This window comes from Schistosoma haematobium, chromosome 2 (genome assembly GCF_000699445.3).
Source record: "Schistosoma haematobium chromosome 2, whole genome shotgun sequence".
Lineage (NCBI taxonomy): Eukaryota > Metazoa > Platyhelminthes > Trematoda > Strigeidida > Schistosomatidae > Schistosoma > Schistosoma haematobium.
Window position 1 is genome coordinate 32,006,245 of NC_067197.1, and position 15,235 is coordinate 32,021,479.

Genomic DNA, 15,235 nt, shown 5'->3' on the forward strand with positions numbered 1-15,235 from the left:
AACCAGTAAATGATCATTGAGTAACATAACTATTCACTGATCTGACTTACAGATAGCACGGCTAAAATTCGCTTATAATGAAAGTGATGTTTATCATGGTCATTAAAAAAAACCCTTAGAGTAAATAACACCTAAGAACACTGTTAATTTGGACCATAATCTTCGTTGTGAGCATAGTGCAGTGAATGAGACTAAGGTGAGGAGAACCAATTTATTGATCAAAGCAAAATTACAGTGTTTTCGTAAAATCTGAAAACCATACATTAAATATATTATTTGTCTTTTACATGCGTCATGATTCTCTCAATCCTGTTGCTGTTACAATTGTTTTCTATTTCTGTTTCTGTTCTCTTCAATTCAATCACCTCATTCTTCTGCTGGCAAGCATTCCACTTCCGACAGCTGCTAAATACTACTTATATCTGTCAACGAAATCAGCATACGCCACAATAGCACTCAGAAAAAAAAAGCACGTCATCTCATTACTACAACTTAATGTATTCATTTCTGTTCTCGGATGAAAACTCAGGTGATTTAATGTCTTCTATCAAGTTAATTTCTTTCATTTCATATATTTACTTTATTTTTGATTACATATTTCATAACGTGTTGTTTGTAACTCCGGTTAAATCAATCGAGGAACTGGTTGCACTGTTAAAGAGAGAAATCGACATACATGGATACGTTTCCATTATTCTCTGAATATTTATTTAACAATTCAACAGAGTATATGAATGAATCAAAACACTACAAAAAATGAATAGAACACAATCCGAAAAAGATCACGACTTAACAATATATTTCGATATTTAGTACAGTCGTTGATGCTCTTTGCTAAGGTTCATACTCGGAGAAAATAACTGCCCAACGCTGTCTGATTTCCACTGGTTGTCTAACTAAAGTCAGTCTGTAATGTGAGGCCTACAACTGAACAATCTCCATATAGCTTTATAATAAAAAAATTTTAAATGTATAAACGAAAGTAGATGCCTTAAGTTCGTAATTAATAATGTACGATACGACATAGATTTATGTATTCAATTATGCGGACACTAGTGATACTATAAATCAACATGCATCAAAATAAATGAAATAGACAGGCGTGAAGTGTCGAACAGTCAGATGACTAAATAAAGTAACACTATTAGTATACATAAACTGAAGCCGAATAAGCGTAGGTGACAACAGAATAATTAACGTTGAAATTTCACCACACAGTACCATTAACATATGACCAACACTTTATATAGGATCACTTTTATTATTATCATTACATTTTACAAGAAATTATACATCAACGTAACCAAATCACACACGTACACAGTGATTCTGTGATAAAATAATTATTGCAGATGAAAGATCAGAAACAGGACACCATAGTAAAAAAAAATGGAAGAGTGACCTTAAAAAATCAATGGCGGAAGCTGCCATAAAACGCATGAATCGAATAAATTAATTAATAAGAAAATCTATCGAGAAAAAAACAAGAAAAGGTCAATGTTAAGAAAGGGAATCGTAAAATACTTATCTAATAAAATGTGTAATCACTTTAATAAATACACAAGATGCCTCGACTATTGATTAGTTATTCTGTTGAATAATAGCAACTCTGAAGTTTGATCAATTTCGATGGATTGATGGTGTAGTTATTAAGATTATAAATAGTCTAAAATCCAAGAACATTAGTTACTCTTGAATTCTGATAAAAACATCTAAGTGCAGGAAAATCATATCTGAATGAAAAATACTCTGGTACATCTACCAATAATATGGACAAATTAATAAAGTTCAGTAACCTAAAGATGATAAAATGTAGATATAAATTGAGAAGTCCTTAGGATACATGAACATAAATATAGTTAAGTTTAGATGATTTGATAAACAGGAAGAGATGCACACTGGTTAAGTGAAAACATTTAGAAAAGCTCAATCGTATTGTTTCGCTTCAAGTTCAGACTATAACAGTCTTAGTGCTCATTATTTACACGGATATTTATGCATTATTTTAGCATGTGAGTAGTGACTCAATAACCAAACTCTCTTACAGACTACTTTATTTAATAGCTAAAATATCAAAATGATATAATTTCAAGAGAACCATCTGTAATCAGTAAATCAGAAAAACAAATAGTTGGAAATGAATTAATCAAATTACTAGTCATATAGAATAATTAAGCATGAATGTTAAATGCTAGTCCTACCGAAATTGCACACTTTAAATATAATGTTGCTGTCCATCAATTGCAAGAAAAGGTTAATTTATATTTGTATTTTAATCTCAATATTAAAATAAACTTTTTAAGTGCCCATACTGAATAAGTCCATTTTTCTGAATATAGTTCAAATAAACGTTATGTTGAATATTCTTAATAGTTACTGATTATACGCCAATCCATATTAAGGTGTTGCGAACAAATGTTACGCTCCAAATGATAGAAATTCATCAGTCACGAAGAAATAACTCTTAGCACAACACTACAGGATAAGATTTTTGGGTTTGACCGAAGTATAGAGTCTATATAAACAGCATATAATATGAATCAAATATTATCAGTAAAGTCGAAGTGGCTGAAATCGTGTAAATTATTTTGATTAGAAGTACCTTTGTCATCGATAAGATTTTACTTACATGAACATTAACTGGACCATACTTATAATTACAAAACAACCAACTATTAAATTAATTAATAATGACTTTATTAGTTAACATTGATTGATGAATTTTCAGATTTATTTCATGAACATGCAACAACTTTCCCTTGTTAACTTACACGAAGAAAAAACAGAGCTTTATTGGCATGTAGGTAAAGGATAGTGTAAAAATATGATAAGAAATGAAAAGGTGTATGAAAGAAAAAACAATAAATAGATGCACCTTAACCAATACAATCACTTTTCGGTTACCATTTAATGTGTTCAAAATAGAAAGTTTAGTTAAATTCGCTTCAGAACTCTACAGTAGTGAGTGAGTGAATAACCTTAACTTTTGTCGAAAACAGTATTGATAAACGTCAAACTTCAATGATCAAATAAAGGGCGATTCAAAATTCACTAGATAAGTGGTCGCTCATCGAATTCTGTTTATTATTTTATTTGAACACATAAATATTGATACAAGAGAGCACCAAATATACATGCGCCACACAAAACAATGACAATCGGAAGAGCAAAAAGCAGGTAAGATGAGTATAAGAAAAAAAAAAGAAAAGAGTAGTGTAAGGTAGTGCAATAATAATAATAATAATAATAATAATAATAATAATAATGGGGGAAACAGAAAGGTACAAACAGAAAAATTCTTTCACTTGAGGAAGATACAACCACTTTTTATGAAAAAAGTAAACGAAGGTTACAGCAGGATCGCCACTGGCTTCTATTCTGATCCATTCCTGATAACGTCTCTACCCACTGTGTAGCACCATCTCTCGGACCCCAGCCACGGAGTCGTGAAGGATCAACAGAAGTCAGTCCCGTGCAGCTTTCTTTCATACCACGACACCATTTCATACGCTGACTACCTCTCCGCTTTTTCCAACTAGTCCCAGAGTCGCCAAATAATGTACGACGTGGAATTGTCTGGGACGACATTCATAGAACATATCCAAGCCACCGAAGTCGATGTTTCAAGATGGTGACACCAATCGGATTATCATCTCTGTGCCCGAACACACGATGCCGAACCCCTGCATCACTAACATGGTGTTGCCACTGAATGTTAGCAATCCTTCGGAGACAACGATGATCGAACACAGAGTCATCTAACATCCTCAACTCGGAAAGGCCAGGTTTCACAAGCATACAGCAGAACTGCTCTCACCGACGCGTTGTAGATCCAACCTTTTACAGACAGACTGACATCACGAAGGCGCCAAACATGGCCCACATTGGCATAAGCCGCTCTGGCTTTCACTATACGTGCATTGATCTCATCGCTCACGCCACAACCAGCACTTATGCAGCTACCCAGATACACGAACTTCTCGACTACTTTTATCTGCTCACCATCCAGGGTGAATACAGGATTAGAATCCTGCCAGTCTTGTAGAAGTACTTTGCACTTCGGAGATGCAAAGCACATACCATACCTACGGACACTAATTAGCAAGTGATTAAGTGCGGATTGCATGGCTTGGGCATTATCCCACAGTAAGAAAATATCATCCGCATACTCAAGGTCGAGAAGTCTTTCTCCAGGCAACAGATCCACACCGCCATTACTTACATCCATCAGCTGTTTCCAGAATGTCATCGATGGCAAAGTTGAAGAGGAATGCTGTGATTGGACAATCCAGTCTTACCCCACTGCTTGAATGGAACAATGGAGAAATCTACATTAAATTTGAAAGCAAACACTTAATTTAGTTCAAAAGTGAGAATAATGATGATAGGAGTGTAGAGATATTAAAATTATGCAGTGAAACAGATTTCTATAGAGTAAAGAAATCCCTGACCAGAATCGTTTTTCTGATAAATTTATGGGTAATGTGATGGTATAAAGGTTTTTTGCGAATTTGTTTAGAAGAGATCTCGATAGTTAAAATCAATGAATAGAATGCTAATGGACGGATAATAATGTGACTGAGCGACAACTATTCATGAAACCGTATAATTGACTTGAGCCTCCGAATGATTAGAAAACAAAGACAAGACCACTAGCCAGATGAATAACTTTTCATGTATTAAGATCCATATATATATATATATATATATATATATATATATATATATATATATATATATATATATACAGAGTGCCGATGGACTGGAAAGAAGGACACCTCGTCAAGATTCCAAAGAAAGGAGATCTGAGCAAATGTGAAAACTACAGAGGCATTACACTACTGTCAATACCAGGGAAAGTCTTCAACAGATTGTTGCTGAACCGGATGAAGGATGCAGTAGACGTCCAACTTCGAGATCAACAAGCTGGATTCCGTAAGGATCGGTCGTGCACAGACCAAATTGCAACACTACGGATCATCGTCGAACAATCAGTTGAGTGGAACTCATCACTATACATCAACTTCATTGATTATGAAAAGGCATTCGACAGTGTAGATAGGAGGACATTATGGAAACTTCTTCGACACTACGGAGTTCCTGAGAAGATTGTCAATATTATCCGGAACTCATACGACGGACTACAGTGCAAAGTAGTGCATGGAGGACAGCTGACAGATGCATTCCAAGTAAGGACCGGAGTCAGACAAGGCTGTTTACTCTCTCCTTTCCTCTTTCTTCTGGTGGTCGACTGGATTATGAAGACCTCAACATCTGAAGGAAAACACGGCATACAATGGACAGCTCAGAATCAATTAGACGATTTGGACTTCGCAGATGACATAGACATCCTATCGCATACACACGAACAGATGCAGGTGAAGACAGCCAGTGTAGCAGCAGTCTCTGCATCAGTAGGCCTCAGCATACACAAAGGGAAAACTAAGGTCCTCAAATTCAAAGCGGAGAACAGCAATCCAATCACACTTGATGGCGAAACTCTGGAAGATGTGGAGTCCTTCACATACCTGGGAAGCATCATCGATGAACAAGGAGGATCCGATGCAGACGTAAAGGCGAGGATCGGCAAAGCAAGGGTCGCATTCCTTCAATTGAAGAACATATGGAACTCAAAACAACTGCCTACAAGCCAATATCAAAGTGAGAATCTTCAATACGAACTTCAAGGCAGTTCTACTGTATGGAGCTGGAACTTGGAGAACTACAACAACCACAATCAAGAAAGTACAAGTATTTATAAATAGCTGTCTTCGCAAGATACTCAACATCCATTGGTCGGATACCATCAGTAATAGCCTTCTGTGGGAGAGAACAAACTAGCTTCCAGCTGAAGAAGAAATTAGGAAAAGACGATGGAAATGGATAGGACATACATTACGCAAATCGTCAAACTGCATCACGAGACAAGCCCTAACTTGGAATCCTGAAGGGAAGCGAAAAAGAGGAAGGCCAAAGAACATATTGCGTCGGATAATAGAAGCAGATATGAAAAGGATGAATTACAACTGGACGGAGCTAGAAAGGATTGCCCAGGACAGGGTTGGATGGAGAATGCTGGTGAGCGGCCTATGCTCCTTTACGAGGAGTAACAGGAGTAAGTAAGTATATATATATATATAGAAAAAGAACACAAAATAAACACAAAATGTCATAAGCGATTGGAAGAAATTAGCTTGCAGATCACTCATTCTTCAATCAATTAAGAAGTGACTGTTAGGCTTAATCTTTGAGTATCATATCACATCACGCAACAAACTAATGCGCTGTATTTTATATTCAATATTTAACACTGAACAAAGTAAAGCGAAAATTATTATGGAATACGATGAATTTATTGTGCTCTCTACCACATAAGTCGCTTTAAACACAAGTTTTTAGTCTGTATGCTTCTAAAATGTTAGCTTTTTTCATTGTTATGTGCCTTACATCCACATCAATGGATTACTTTCCAGATCCACTAAAAGTTTCCTATTTCAAATAAGGAAAGAATAATAATTTGGTAAAGAAATACGATGTACAATAGTGAAGTAATCCAGTATTTGCAGGAATAAACTCATCATCAATAAGAATGTACAAAAGGAAAATAGCTGAGAGCGTGATTATACACACAGAGATCAGATATCAAACATAAGTTTAAATCTGTTATACACTAACGACTGAAGACATTTTCACTTCATAAAACTGCATGAAAGATAAAAAGAAACGTTAATGTATCAGGAAATAAGTAAATAAACATAGGTTAAATGATCATTCTGTTTCATGACGAGCTATCAAAGATTATTTATAACGAAACGTGGACTTACCTAATTTATGTTTCATAACTATTTCGGTCCGATCTATCTCACGTATATCGAAACTGGGATCCATGCGTAGCTCTGAACTTGTTCTGTCTCGTTTAGGTGCTGGGTATAATAATGTACAGGCCAGACCATCTGAATGCTTCTCATGATGATGTACAAGGTCAGAGACTGATGTAAACTTGTTGGATTCAATAACGTAATACTAAGAAAAAATGAAGGAATGATATAAAAAATCAGAAACCGTACTTATCTAAAAAGTTTATTTGAAATGACTAATTCACAGGCTACCTAATGAGCTGAAAATCAATGAGAAATGTGCAAAGAGTGGCAACTTAATTCATACAGTAGAGCTTGGTATTCAAGCCATTCGGCTTTCAACTACCAGGTTACGATTTCGAAGCCCGCTCTATTTACTTAGGCTCAAGCAGACCAGTACAATTACTACCCCTCATATCATGTGGCTTAACAAAGAGCACACGAAACTTGTACTTACTTTACTATGAATGCGACACGAAAATCAGAATAATTTATTTCTAGAAGAGTAACAAGGAAAGTACTGGAAATCTGTTGATAATCGGCTTTGATTGCTGGTTTAGCATATTATCCATGAAATCACTAGAACAAAGGCCTATACGACTAACAAACATGGATCATCTGTGTAAGAAAAGCGTTGATAAAAATGTTTTAACTTTATTTGCATAAAACAAAAAAATCCGAAAATTGGACGAGAACGTTAATTCGGTTAGCCGAACTAACTGGAGTAACTTGGTGGCAGCTAACAGTAAAGTACCAAACACATATTTAGTCCAGTTTGAGAAATGTCAACTGGATATTCTTGTATCACAAATTTGATGACATTGTAAATGATGTATTTAACTGGAATTCTCCACTTCAAACATCCGAGAATTTCAAGCAATAAGTTTTTTTTAACTATAATGATTACTTTTTTCTCTTTTTATCAGTATCTACGTTTTAAGGATATATATATGTAAAAAAACTTACCATGTTAGAATCATCACGATGGATACGATAATGCCATATCTGTCCTTCATAACGAAGACTTATTGTGAGCTGACCTGGATGACTTTCTGATTCCCTGATGAGAAAACTTCCTGTGATTCCACTATTGAGTAAATATTCTGCATAACTTCGCTGAATAGCACCATGATACCACTTTTCTGACTCCAGCCCTACTCCAGCCAAACTTCCTTGACTACCACTACAACTAACATCGTGACTACTAGTATGTTGGAAAGTAAGTGAACTGCCGGAAGCTGATCCAGTATTCAAAGCTGTACCGTGATCATTAGGAGGAACAGGAATGCGACCTGTATAGTTTGTTGGTATCCAACCACGTTCATTAGTTCGTATACATTCAACGTCTGACCAATCACCATCTGCACTGTAACCAAACAGCTGTAGACGATCGCCTAATTTAAAGCATAGCGGAAACAAAGTAGGTACTAAATATGAAGAAATGGGAGGTTCCAAAACATCTAAACGGTAAGTGGAGCCTAAATTAAGTTTAAACATTATAGTATCTCAGGGACTAAAATGGCAATGCTAGAATTTCCAAGCATGAGAAATTAACTACATTGACACAGGCTTGCAGATGAGTTTTATTATCAGCTGTAATTAAAAAAGTGAAACTAATCCTGGTTGATGGAGTAAAGTGAATTATTTTAGACTTATCATAGCCACAAACTCTGTTCATAAGCACCCGACCCCATATTTTGAGTCAAATAAGGTTTATCGAGCAACTGAGACAAAAAAGCGTTATAATATAATTTGTTGATATGTATCTGATTTCAGTAAGCTTCTAGAAATGATTTCTTAATGTGGAACGCTCTATTCTAGTAGTTGGACTTAACAAGCACTGGAAACTTATCTAAGCCATCAGTAGTAACAGAACTTATACTTATGGGATAATTTGGGCAAATTACGGGGACCTTTAAACAATCTTCAATAGTACCTGGAAGCCTGGTTGAAAGTCTTAAGAAGGTTTGGTTATCCCAATGCCTTGAAAACATCGACTAAATTTTCTTGTTTTATGGTCCGTTGATACGGAACCACTTAAAAACAATATTCAGCAAAAACGTTGAGATAGATACAAGAAACAACTTATGTTGGTATTCATTAAAAGGGGGTTGTAGTGTTGGTTGATATATTAAGCCCATATAGCTTATTCTAGCTTCCGGGACAAACCAAATTATTCATCATTCGTGAGTCACATTTTGACCTTGTTAATTATTCGCTTATCAGCCTTGACTTTTTTATGTAAGCACATGCATGTGTATTCCCTATCTTACTCATCACATGCCTGACTACAAATAGCGGTTAAAGCTTGATTAAAAATCGAGTAGGCTGACATGACTTCTCCACTGGACGCCATTTCGCTTCTTCCTCTTCTCTTCGCTTTGTTCCTTCGATCGTTTGTCTGGATTAACGATTGTATGAAATATACGTCTTCGAAATCCATCCTCGTATTTGACTTATTTAACTCCATTATTCACCAACACCATTTAAGTCGGTGATTATATGTGAGGATTGGAGACATGTATATTTCATCAACAATCATTCATACGATCTAAATGGAGTCAGATCTCGGACTCCTAAAGGGCAACATAATGGTAAAGTAAGGTAATATTCTGCTGTCAGCTTATTTTAAAATACTGACCTCACACTGCCACGTTTTATCTCAGTCGTAAATCCATTGAAAACGTACATATTTTCACACTGTCACACGAACTGTGGGTCAACAGTAGTACTTGACATTAAAGCAGTCATTAATATGTCGGGTAGGAGTGCGATCTTGCATTTACAGTGAGAACAGTATCGCGGGGAAAACTCGAAAACACATCAAATAGACAGGAAATATACCTTTTTTTACTAGTTTACACTAAAAGTGGAGTAAGAAAGGAAAGTACAACCATATCATAGTTCTTTGAACTCAACATTACTTACGTACTAAATGCAAGCCAATGGTTTGAATCCATTTCCACATACTTTCATTTGGATAATCAAGTAGTAAGTCAAACTTTTGTACAAGGTATGGCTATAAACCGAGTAAATAAATATGTACTTGGTAGATGAGTTAAAGTCAAGTGCAAGTTCGTGTAATCACCTGAAGAAGACATTATGTGATCAAGCGACGCAATCGAGGTAGATGGAGAGAGATCTGAACCCAAGGCGTACTGATGTAAACCTTAATACTGGTGAAACTAATCCGCCGCCTCACTCAAAGCTTGATTACACTTTAGTAACAGCTGTAATAAGAGTTCTAGATGTTGTGAATTTATTATTAAGATTTTACACCTTTGATATCGCTTTACTATGCGATGACATCATTTAACCCATTCAACTTGAATACATTGTCGATTAAAACTCTTAAGTATGGTATGCACGTGCAACACCGAAGTGTCTAGTATTTCAACAAAACTGGAAGGAACTTTCTACACTCATCCTTGATTATTAGTCGTAGGAAACGGTCGAGTTCATACATACGAATAACTGAGAGTGTTGGTAGGAACCATTGTATCTGATCACTGTCTTCGAAGGACTGCTCACATTTAGTCAAAACGCTAAGTTATGCAAAGTGCACTTTTGAGTATGGTGGTGGCTTATTATCATCCCAAAACGTCAACCCCATTGTCTTGAAACTCCAAACATTGCACATCTCAGTGGTGATCCTGTCTCAATTTTCTGCTAAGGCCTACATAAACAGTAAGACTTACAATTGAAACCAACATCATTTATATATGTTGTCATTTGTTCGCAAACCTACTGCTACATCTTGTGTAATACAATTAATGGTGTCCTACTTTTAAAGGTTTTCTGATAATAAAATAATAATAGTGATTACTCGGTACTAGAAAAAGTCAAATTTTTACCAGGCTTAATTATGGTAAACAACGTAGACACATAAAGTCAATACAAACTTTACCTTTCTCTACTCTAATTTGTGACTGGTTTTCTGGTGTATTTGGTGGAATGAAATCAAACAAAGCTATTAATAGTTGATCACTGGGTTGATTTATCTGAGATGTGTGCGCTACAGAAACTTTGAAGTTCGTTGTAGAGTTGTGATTTTGGATCCAAGATGTAGCTAGAAAAACCATACACAAAATTAGAAAACTTTAGATCTAATATTAAGAATTTAACTTATTATGAGTTAGCATAGTTCAACATATCCTCCAGAAACCTAGTGTTTGGTGGAAGTTAAACGATAATAAAGCCGAGCAAATACATGATCAAGTCAATTTTAAGAATGTGAATTAGGAAATGGATTATGAACAATTAATTACTACTCTGAAAATGGCTAAGTCTTAAAGTCAAAAATAGCTATTAGAGCTAAAGCCAGAAAAACGCTCGACAAAGGGTTGTATTACCCCATATAAATCAGTGCAATAAACTGCGGTTATTTTCGACCCATAATTGAGTTACTCCTGATTGTACTTGTGTGACAGACGTGTGACACTCATTTCATACGTCGTAGCAAGGAGGAAGTCAAGGTTATTCATGAATAGAACAAATATTACATTAGTCTCAGAGACAGTTACAGTTTAAGGGGTGCGGACGAAACTACCAGTTAGTTGTCGTCAACGCAGAGTCTGGAGCAAATATTCACTGATCCAAGTCGATGCAATACATTGGCAAGATCGATATGATGAATAGAGGAGCAACTGAAATAATTTAGCAACAAGAGTAATAGGAATAGGCAATGAGAATAAAGTTCAAATAGACAGAAAGAAAAGGTATATACGAAGGAAATCTGGAACTTGAAATCTAAAGATATAAAGGTATTTGTGCCACTGTAACCTATTCTAAACCACGTTACCCAAAGTGTCTAACAACTGGATGTGGTTTTTAAAATTGCACAGCAACTAGCATATGATGCATAGTGCTTGCAGTCAGATGCTGTCACACGCACTTGCAACATGACTTGAACCGCTCCAGTCACATAAAACGTACTTGGTAGCCTGTGTGCTACCGATCGCATTATACTACTTTTAGCCTACCCCACTTATGCAACCAATGACGATTCGAGATTGCACTGTTTGTTCTATTTAACCACTCCAAAATGTTTTAAGAATTCTTGAATTTCGAAACTTTTATGATTGAAAAATAGCATCTACTGACCAAAATTTCACTTTTTAGTCGGCCCCGATAAGGCCGAAAGTAGAGATAGTCAGCTGTCCCTCTCAAAATTCTCTAGCATAGCCACGCGTGTATAGCTACTGACAGGGAAGTTATATTGCCTCTTTGAGGCAGGGGTGTTGTTTACGAAATTGAGAGGACGAAAAGCGAATGTCCGGTGCTTTGACCGGGTTGGTGGATATGGAAGATCTACCGAGGGGAGTTGGAAAACCTTGATCCCAAACCAATAATGCACATGGGTTCGATTGTCATGATGGAACAAAAGAGGCATATACATTCAGTGCCCCTTTTGTACCAATATTTGTGTTCAAATAGATAGAAATAAATAGACTCTACCGACCTCGGAAACCAAATAAAAAATGCAAACTGATAAATTTTGGAAGAATGAAATGTAAAGGCCTCTAAAACTAACAGATAAACTGCTGCAAAGCAGTTGGATAAGATCGATCACATTTAAGGATGCCATACCATTTCTTACAGATTTCGAATTCTGAATTATTAGTTTAACAGCGAATTTCTAGTCATTTAGAAATAAAATGTTTTGTACAACTAGCGAGGGTCCCGTAGTATCGCTTTTACGTAAACTTCTACCCACGTTATATTCGCAGGACGAGATACAAATGCAATGACGTCATGTGAAGAGCTTAGAGACAAGTCATTCGAGCATCGAACTCATCGATAAGAACTAGAGGTACTAACTTACTAGGCTTTATAAATTAGTCATTTAAAGCTAGGGTCCAGTTACTAGATCCCTGGAATTGGTCAAACTCGGTAGCTTTAATCGCATTGTACAATCCTACACTGCCGATAAACTTAAGTTTGTTCCCCTCACAGAACAGTGCTTTAATATTTTGTGGGTAGAGAAGATTATTGAAACAGCATCCCATCCCTTAACTACCAAAGAACAGTTTACTAATACAAACGTGAGAAAGTTTATCATCGTAAAATGACGAATTAAATAATCACGTTAACTGTAATATATCAATAAAAATCACTTCTGAAACTTGATTTTACATGTATTAAATAGAAAAGCATTCGATAGGTACATTTTTAAAAGCAGAATAACGTACGTGTGTTTATTTGCAATTCATGATCAAGTTTCGGGTGATATGTACGACGCGGACGCTCCTTAGTATGTTGTGCGCCCATAATCAAAAACTGCAGACGTTTACATAATGCGGGAGAAACTATTGTACTTGACTGACAGGTTAAAACAGAGATCGGTTAATAAAAATTGCTTTCTAATCGCGTATCTTCATTCGACTAAAATTAACTGAAGTATGGAAATCCGAATATCAGTAATTCCACTTTTGGCCTCAGGGCAACGCTCCTAGGGTATCTCAGTAGAAAAGATATTTAAATTTTGTGTGATATAGATGGTAAATTGAATAGTAAGTTCCAACATTCTAATTGAGAGCAAAAGTCGTTCCAATGGTTACAAAAAGAAAGGCGGAAGCTTTTTTACTCCTTACTGTGTCTAGTAGTGGTGGCTCACTGATGGCCGTAGAGGCAGATAAATCCCCAAAACAAATCGTTCTCAAGGTCCTCTATATTGCCACTGATTCCGCTAGTATTACTGGATGCACTACGTCTGAAGGTCTTAGGTCAAGCATCCACACAAGAACACCAGTGAGTACAACATCCTACGCATCCCTCACAACAGCTAATCAGTTTAGATAATATACATCACAATTTCTAAAATATATCTTCGAACGCCTTCACTGATGACTTCCGTTTTGACCGGTCTGGTCTTCAAATAGAATGTGTTGAAGGCAATCGTGCTATCAAGCACTGAATATCAGTGATATCATTAGTGGTGATCCTTGTTGAGATTCATTAAACCGAGTTATAAACTATGAGGCTATTCCTGGTTGTAAGACAAAATATACCCGGTGTTCTTTTTGTGCTCTTAGGTTTTCCTCATATTTATAATTTTCATTTTTACTACGTCAGGACATGCCTAAACCATTCAAGTTTAACACTTCTACGCCTCTCATCGTGCAAGTCGTCTCATTGTGGCCTGCAAATACAGAAGCCTGATTCAGATACACAGAAGCTGACTTCTATGAGCACGCTGTGACAGGCCTGTGTGTGCAATTCCTCGCTGAACTAGAAGAACTGACTTGTGAGTTGATCAGGCAGGCTGTACCTAGTTTATTTATCAGTAATGCCTCTGAAACTTTACTGCACATTCAAAAAGGTTATTCCTCAACTCGGTGACCTAACCTATAGAAGAAGAATGGACCAACAGCTCAACAATATCGAATTACAACACGATTGGACAACAGAAATCTAGCTACGTGTACAAAAGGTCACTGATCTAGGATGAGGGCTATTTTATATATTTATTCTTACCTAAGTTACCTCAGTAGTAGTATGTGGTTTTCATCTGATTCCGAAATAATGCATATTCACTACCTGACAGTCAACTTAGAAGATACGTCAGTTTTTTTTAAAAATTGGTTTGACTAAAACGTATAAGAAACGTCCAAATACATGGGAATGATATTCCTAAGACGGGCATTGTCATACCCTTTGGACTCTGCGACATTTCACTTGTGTCCTTCGGTTTAAAGAAAGATAAGTCAACTTTCAGTGAACTACTGGCGGTGGTTTCACAGGTTCCGATTTGGAGAATGAATATAATAACTACTTAATCTCACGTTTGAACGGAGAACAACACGTCCAGCTTCAGAACTTGTTTTTCAATGACTTCAAAATGAGAGAATCACTGTGAGAAATGTCAATTGAAACCAATTTCTCCAATTTTCTTGGACACGCCATTGATGTATAAGGCGTCTACACTCTGAAGAACAAAGTGATGGCTATTCGGCACTATCCAGAACCGACCACAGACAAGCACTTATGTACGCTTACGGTTTGGTAAATTTTCATCGACAGATTATACCGAATTGCTCGTTTCTCATAAGATATTTAACTAGCCAAGTTCAACTATTTGAACGAGAACGTGAGAAAAGCGTTTTCCATAGTCAAGGAGAATACAACAAAAGTAACTATGCTCACACATCCGGACATCAAAATCACCCATCAGTTTCGCAGTGGATGCATAAGGCTCTGTATTCGGAGGAGTCTGACAGCAGTGAGTGAATGAAACTTGGTGACCTTTGAAATCTTTCTCCAGACAGTCCATGGGCACTGGACCGAGGCGCAGTTCTCATGGCGAGGAACTTCTAGTTGTATGCCGGGCTATGAATCACTTTCGACATTATAGAGGGCCGACAATTCACTCTTTCACC

The 15,235-nt window shown here is 36.4% G+C and overlaps 1 protein-coding gene across 1 annotated transcript in view; it reads right to left on the bottom strand.

The window, feature by feature from the left end:
* ABL2_1 (Tyrosine-protein kinase abl2) overlaps positions 1-13,336 on the bottom strand; it is a 42,366-nt gene extending 29,030 nt beyond the window's left edge. Inside the window, exons 1-4 of the mRNA XM_051214962.1 lie at positions 13,049-13,336; positions 10,765-10,926; positions 7,824-8,251; positions 6,825-7,023 (exon numbers count right to left, since the gene is read on the bottom strand). Of these exons, the coding sequence (XP_051068148.1) occupies positions 6,825-7,023; positions 7,824-8,251; positions 10,765-10,926; positions 13,049-13,127 (868 nt within the window). The 5' untranslated portion in view covers positions 13,128-13,336. The remainder of the gene's footprint in view (positions 1-6,824; positions 7,024-7,823; positions 8,252-10,764; positions 10,927-13,048) is intronic.
* Positions 13,337-15,235: the final 1,899 nt, after the last annotated feature.